The sequence below is a fragment of the Miniopterus schreibersii genome, assembly GCF_964146895.1.
Source record: "Miniopterus schreibersii genome assembly, chromosome: 17".
NCBI lineage: Eukaryota > Metazoa > Chordata > Mammalia > Chiroptera > Miniopteridae > Miniopterus > Miniopterus schreibersii.
The window spans coordinates 18241712-18249673 of NC_138117.1; the positions used below are offsets into that span (position 1 = coordinate 18241712).

At 44.1% G+C, this 7962-nt stretch overlaps 1 protein-coding gene across 1 annotated transcript in view; it reads left to right on the forward strand.

Annotated features, from left to right (window-relative positions):
• The window catches only part of XKR4 (XK related 4), a 219396-nt gene extending 212691 nt beyond the window's left edge, over nt 1–6705 (forward strand). Inside the window, exon 3 of the mRNA XM_081116570.1 lies at nt 4218–6705. Within this exon, the coding sequence (XP_080972696.1) occupies nt 4218–5164 (947 nt within the window). The 3' untranslated portion in view covers nt 5165–6705. The remainder of the gene's footprint in view (nt 1–4217) is intronic.
• The last annotated feature ends 1257 nt before the right edge of the window (nt 6706–7962 follow it).

The following is a 7962-nucleotide window of genomic DNA, read 5'->3' on the forward strand; positions in this document are numbered from 1 at the left end:
TTTCTGTCTTCCTTTCTCCAGGGCAGGCAGAGCGCCATCTAAGCAGACTCTTAACTCTCTCCTACCAGAAAGGAGCTTCAGCTGTTGGTGTCCATGAGCACAAATACTTATGCCACTTCATTTCATCATGAACGTCACACCCCAGCACCGCCCCAGGTCCTTGGCTCTGCCTCTACCCCATGTCTCCCACCCCAAACATGCCTCTCCTTAGTTTTCACCCAGGACTCAGTTGGTTCCCATTTCCCATCTTCTGTACTCACTTCCAAGTCCTCTAAGCGTGAATAGCTCTGAATGCGGGTGACTGGAAGTAGTTCTCATTAGAGGTAGCACTTGATTATAAACCCTGGGGGAAGTGTGTGTGGAGTGGGGGGTGGAGGGGGTAGGAGACATCTGTAATAATGTCAACAATAAAAAATAAACTTTAGAAAAAGGAAGAGGAGTGACTCTTTGCCTCTCCCAACAACTCTTTTTAACTACTTTCATATTAAAACATTTTTTAATTTCAATACAGTGTTTCTCTTATCAACACCTTAACAGCCTCACAATTTGCCTTGCAAAGAAGTTGAAATCCTCACAATGGCTTACAAAAAGAATGCATATCCCTGCCCAAACTAAACATATTAAAGCATTTAAATATTTTTAGTAAGAACTATTACAAGGTTTCAAACAGAGATAAAATGGTTTCAATGCAAAAGAGTTAGACCATCTTAGACCCAGTGGAGCTTGTCTTCTTTCCTTACCTTCTCCGCTCTCAACAAAGATGAGAGCACAGAAGGCTTTACATTTTTTTTCAATTATTACATTCTTTCCGCTGGGTGAATCCAGTATGAGTCCAGCCAAGTGGAGCTACTGCTTTTATATCTCTAACTAAGAGACAAGCTCTAAACATGCTGAAGAAATAGAAAACCATTCTGTTTCTCTATAATCATTTTATAACCTGCCACTCTTCCATCATATAATCAACTCAAATTGGGCAATATTTTTCTTTAGGTGAAAATCCAGAAAAACTAGGAAGGTTGTTTTAGTTCAGAAAATATGAAAAAGTGCAGAGAAATGGCTTTCCTCCCAGGTTCTTGTGCTTCTGATCCATTTTGTGAAAATAATCCAAAATGGGATCCTTTGGCCTGGAAACAGATATAGCTGCTCTGAGCCTGAAGGAGCAGGTGTGATGGGAACCTCTTGGGGGTCATATGCCTGAAGATTTGGGGGTCAGATGCTAAAGAGATGGCACTATTGCAGGGCCATCTACATCCCTCCATCTTGTTATCTCATGAGTTTAGATTGTGGGAGATTCAAGAACTCACTTCCCCACTTGTTGGTACAGATAACCATATCAGTCTATTATTGCGGTGTACAGAGTTGTGAATCTATGCAATCAGATGCCTCCCCGTCTTGCTAATTACACAGCTTGGGCAAGTTATTTAACCTCTCTTTGGGTCTTTGTTTTCCTGAATGCAACACAGTACTTGCCTGTAAGTGTTATCATGAAATTTATATTGGACAAAGGATGTAGGTACCTAGCACATCACTGCACAAAACAAGGGCCCAAAAAATGCTTGTTCCTTCTTTTGTCTATGATTATGAGCTTCACTTTCACTCAAAAAACCATAAAGTGTTTTGACTATAAGAAATCAATATTATATTGTCATCTAAAATTCAGTGGCTTATTTGTTGTTTACTTGTTCAGGAACTGTACCTTTAGGGAGAAAAATTATCAAGTTTGTGATGAACAGACTGTATATGTTTGAACGGTCATATCATAATCTCACCTCCATATCTGAAGAAGGTTATATTGTAAATCACCCATTCCCAAACTATTGGTGAGAACATAATTTAAATTTCTTCCAAGAATGTTGAAACTGACAGACAGGACAGAGAAATGGGCTGAAAGGAAGGGAAGTCAACATGTTTGCAATCAAAATGGTGATCAGATAGGGAGACAATATGACATCCAGCAACTGGATGACAAATGTACTCATTTCGGAAATTTATACACAAGCAGAGAGACAGATGCTGGGGACACAATGGTCAGCCAAAGATGGGGAGACATGCCCATCAGCACCAGCCCAGGGAGATGACTGTGGTGGGTGAGCTGAGGCGTGCTGTCCAGAGCAAGCGAGCGCAGGCTGTTGCAGCACTTACAGCGAGGTGGCTGGGTTTAGATTAGAGGCTAGGACAGGCTTCCCTAAGGAAAGGAGTGATGCTTGAACTGAAAACAAGGGTGAGGATAAGTGGAGATTAACTGCAAAGGGTGACCTTTCAAGGGAGAGCGCAGCTCCTTTTGTCTCCGGCAAGAAAATGTGATGTTATTCAGCAGGTGAGGAATGGAGAGCCGGCAACGTGGCTGGGCACAGAGGGGCACGAGGGGAGCCAGGGTGCTCAGGTGCCCGGGGAGTCCCCAGGTCAGGCTTCCGAAGATGAGCCGATAAAGCGCCAGCTCTTAGCGAGTCAGCTTTCAGCACAGCTCTTCCGCCTGCCAGGCCAGAGAAGAGAGCATCCAGGGAAGGGCAGGTGAGGGAGGATGCAGGAAGGACCAGGGAAGGGCAGATGCGGGAAGATTCAGGAAGGACCAGGGAAGGGCAGATGCGGGAAGATGCAGGAAGGACCAGGGAAGGGCAGGTGCGGGGAGATGCAGGAAGGACCAGGGAAGGGCAGGTGCGGGGAGATGCAGGAAGGACCAGGGAAGGGCAGGTGCGGGGAGATGCAGGAAGGACCAGGGAAGGGCAGGTGCGGGGAGATGCAGGAAGGACCAGGGAAGGGCAGGTGCGGGGAGATGCAGGAAGGACCAGGGAAGGGCAGGTGCGGGGAGATGCAGGAAGGACCAGGGAAGGGCAGATGTGGGAAGATTCAGGAAGGAGTGGATCCAAGGCTCCATCAAGAGATGTCCGTCCCGTCCCCTCCCCCCTCCCCTCCCCCGCTGGCCAAAAGTCATGCTTCCATTGTGATGGAGCTTAGAACTCAGCAAGAGTCTGTGCTTGAAGGGGGTGTCTATTGTATGATTCTCTCCGCTTTTGTATAAGTCTGAAATTTTACATGATAACTTTTTAAGTTTAAAAGAAGAGTTCTTTCTCACCAGCTGCAGTTTGGTCGTGAACCTGGGCCAGTGACCAGGTGTTTCCCTGAGACTCTAGCCCTTGGCTGGCCTCTTGTGGGGGAAGGGCTGTGGTTGTACTTTCAACAGGAGAAGGAAAGGGACAGGCTCATTCTGTTTGTTGAAAAATCAAAGAATTAGTGTATTTGGTTCAATTCGCTGGACTTCATACATCTAGGAAAGTAGGCTATAAATCCTGTAAAGCACTCTGGGGATTTCCAGGAATTCTTATTTACACCCAGACCACAAACAACACAACAGGAGTACAGGTTTTGTTTCACAGTGTTTGGGCATTTGCGGTTCAGACTGAAACTGCAAAGAAGTAGAATAGGAGAACAGTGAAGAATTGTGCAAATGTTTTGAATTTCTCATTCTCTTTATGGTTCTGAGAGGTGAGGCCTGTACAGTCTTTAATTTATGAAAAATTCAGAGATGAGAGTGAGTAGACATTTCTTCTTCTTAGGGAAAGGAAGTGAGGAATATACAAAAGCTGTAAGACGAGTGTCAGATTATATTAGAACAAACTGCATTGCAGGTATCACAAGAAACACTGCCGAGGAGGTTCCACAGGCTCCTTTTCTTATTTTTAAGAAGCAACTTTCTTGTTTAGAGGCAGAACGATAAATCAGCTAGCCCCTCAAGTTTTCTGGGATTTTTCATGCTTTCGATCACAGACTCTCGAAGGTGACAGGGAGCCTGGGAGATCATCTACTTTATAAATGAGAATACCAGTTTAAACAATTGTCCAAAGTCATGCAGTTTAATAAATGGCAAAGTTGAAACAGCAACCTAATTCTGTTAACCTCTAATCCACAGTTTTCTTCCCACTATGCAAACTACCTCCTGAGTTTGTTTACATCAAAGACATGGAAACTTAAACCCCACCCCATTTCCAGATGCCACACTCCATGATTAGCTTCATGACTTCTCCGTGTGGTTGGGGTAATAGAGAGGATAGATGCTTGGAGCCTTATCTGAGGGTTTCGCCCGGCTAAAACTCAAAGAAATCATGAGCTGTGCTGAGGTCAAAGCTAGCCTGCCTCCAGCCCCCAGCCCACATGACTACTTCCAGGGGACAACACTGCATCTCCCTTTTGACAGAATGTCTTCCTGTTTGCCTTTGTAGGTTTCACAGCGGCAGCCTCCCTGGTGTCTTTGGCCTGGGCCTTGGCCTCATACCAGAAGGCCCTGCGGGACTCACGAGATGACAAGAAGCCCATCAGCTACATGGCTGTTGTCATCCAGTTCTGCTGGCACTTCTTCACCATCGCTGCCAGGGTCATCACCTTCGCCCTCTTTGCCTCGGTTTTCCAGCTGTACTTTGGGATCTTCATTGTCCTTCACTGGTGCATCATGACCTTCTGGATCGTCCACTGTGAGACAGAATTCTGTATCACCAAATGGGAAGAGATCGTGTTCGACATGGTGGTGGGGATCATCTACATCTTCAGCTGGTTCAACGTCAAGGAAGGCAGGACACGCTGCAGGCTCTTCATTTACTACTTTGTGATCCTTTTGGAAAATACAGCCTTGAGTGCCCTCTGGTACCTCTATAAGGCTCCCCAGATTGCAGATGCATTTGCCATCCCAGCGCTGTGTGTGGTGTTCAGCAGCTTTTTAACGGGCGTTGTTTTTATGCTGATGTATTATGCCTTCTTTCACCCCAATGGACCCCGATTCGGGCAGTCACCAAGTTGTGCTTGTGAGGACCCAGTCGCTGCCTTCTCTCTGCCCCCAGAGGTGGCCACAAGCACTCTGCGGTCCATCTCCAACAACCGCAGTGTTGTCAGTGACCGAGACCAGAAATTCGCAGAGCGGGATGGGTGTGTGCCTGTCTTTCAGGTGAGACCCACTGCCCCATCCACCCCGTCATCTCGCCCACCACGGATTGAAGAATCTGTCATTAAAATTGACCTGTTCAGGAATAGGTACCCAGCATGGGAGAGACATGTTTTGGACCGAAGCCTCCGAAAGGCCATTTTAGCCTTTGAATGTTCCCCATCTCCTCCAAGGCTTCAGTACAAAGATGATGCCCTTATCCAGGAGCGGCTGGAGTACGAAACCACTTTATAAAACGACAAAGACTCGGAGGAGCCACAGCTGCCAGAGAGAGGGGTGATGGCAGGGCTGTGGCCATTGTGAAACTCGGTCCTTGAGTAGGGAAAGGAGCTGTCGTGCTTGAAGTCCGACCGTCGGCATGATTACTGTCTGACCCTCCATCAGCTGACTGCCTGCGGCTGGTCTTTCCAAACAGCAACCCCAAAGTCTCCTGCTCCCCTGGGGGGAACATGCCAGCTTAGTAAGGCTCCCTGTTCCTACCAACTTCTCCTGCAGTGTCAGCGCATCCACCAGAGGGTCCTATGATTATGGAAAATGTTGCCTCTGATCAATAGGGTGTTTTGATGAAATTAACTGATCTTTGCATAAAAATATATTCAGTCATACACACACACACACATGCACATGCATACACACACACTAACACATATACAACACCAGTCCTCTGTCAAAATAGTTTAGGTGATTTTTCTTGATGAAAAGCTCTGATTCCCACAGGAATATAAAAACAGAGAGAGAATATATCCCTCAAGACTCCAGAAAAAAAAAGTAGCACTGCTTAGAAAAGAATTCATACACCATTCTCATTTGGAAACCAATAAATACCATGTGTGAAAAGCCTGTCCCCCAGACAGCAAACTCAAGTGTGTTTACATGTGTATTAGAATTGATGGAATGGTTCGTTTTCAACACATTTCAGGATTGGTTTTTTATTTTAAATTTTCAGTTGAGAACATCTCTTATGACAGAAATCCTATGCAGCTCATGTGTGGCTTTTGGCAAGACCAAGGAGCTCAATAACTTAGTGATGTAAATTAAATGGTAATCATGATTCAGTATTCAATTGCAAAAATTTAATTAATACAGGAAGAGAAAGTGGGAAAAAGGCAAAATGAGCATCTGATTTCCCGGCCTGTGCAACGCACATTGGAACGTAAGAGCAGATCGGCGGGAGAGGACCAGGCTGTAGCTGGATGTGTCAGGTCACAGAATGCGTGGCTCTGTGTGATCTCAGGCAGGCACAATTCCAGAACCACCACATCCCATCTTTCTAGTGCCAAACATCGTCCAACCACGGGACTCACGTGGAAGCCCTGAATAACTGAGAACGAGTGGCATGCGCCCCACAAAAGCAGAAGCTAGAATGAACACTCGAGTTCTCCACTGTGTACAGACTCCCCCACCACCACCAATTCAAGGTCAAAGTGATGTGTCTTTTAGAGGCTTTGGGACACTTTAGTAAGTATGAGCAGACAAATACAGTGAATATGCTATGAGAAAACCCTTCTGAACTGATTGAGGGCTTATCACTAGATCCAGCTAAGATTTGTATTTGAATTATTTGTAAAGTTGTACTCTTACAACAAGCTTCTGGTTTTAAATACCTCCGTACAGCGAGTAAACGTTCCCCGTTTTCTGTTCCCAGTGTCCTCGGTCATGGTGCTTTTTGTTGCATTAAAAGTGCCGGTCAAACTTTGATAGTATTTTTTTATAGTTGGTGCAGAGTGGAATAACTCATGGATTATTTCAATATTTTTGTAATAAAAAAATATAGGGTATACATATAGGCATCATCACTTTTTTTATAGACCTGGAATCGTTTAAAATACTTTAAGCATCATAATTACTTGGGATGTCAGAAACTGGTCCACAAATTCCATCAGCTTGCCTCAGCAGATTGAGAACATTTGTCTCTTGCAAGATCGCCCTGCTTTGCCATGTCGGTGCCCCCAGGAACCTGGCCAGGGGTGCTATCAGGATATCAGGTGATGAGAGAAGCAGCTTAACTAGAAAGGGCTTGTCAAGACTGGCCATTGTTTCCCAGGAAGTCAAAGATGTACATGATTACTTTCATCCATCCATTATGACAAACCTGACCACAGTGGAACATGTCTTAAATTTCCTTCCCTGGTTTTATAGTAACCCAACTGACATATTAAATATTAGTCAAGGCTCTAAATAAAAAAAGAAACGAGTCCATTTAACTTAATTATTCAGTTATTGGGACTGTACGATTAACTTAAAATAGTCAAGCTCTATAGCCACCATCTCTAATGAGTGTGTCATACAAAGACTGCTGTCCCCAAGATGACATCCACAGGAAATGACAGAGCACTCAACCTAGGACTTCTTTTGGTACAAAGTCCAAAAATAGGCGGTTTTTATCAGTAGACATACTTTCCTGATACACCATGGTTTGATCCCCCAAGCAAGATCTTCACTAAAAAACAATAATCTTTTGTTTGGATATGAAAAGAGTACCTAAATCATCAATAAAGGCCCAGGAAGATACTCCTCTCTTGTCAGCAATTTGGTGAAAACATTCTACCCCCATTATAGAAGGGGGGAAAAATGATTATATTGACAAATTCTTCACTTTTGTGCAGAATCATGAGTTGTTAGCTTTATTATTTCCAAGACAACTTTTAATTGATGATCTTTGGAAATTGAATTGCTCAGTGGATTCCATGAGCCAGTAACAGATAACAGTATAATAGTGTCAATCAGCTCAAACGCCACAGGCCCCATCACTCTTCAGTCATGTAAGTCTTAAATTATTTCTCAACTTTATCCCTCATTTAACATGTTAAGAGTCAAAGTAAGTGCTATGTGAATTTAAAAAAATAATAATGTATTGCGCTTTGTCTTGGAGGTGAGAATGCAGTCAGGAGGTATAAGAAGTTTGGGTTTTTTCAATGATTTCCCAAATACTGTAAATACTCTGTTATCCAACATACTTGAAGATTAAGATGTTTCAGTCAAAAATTTTTGTTAAGAAAATGACATCTCCTACATGTAATGAATTACAAGTT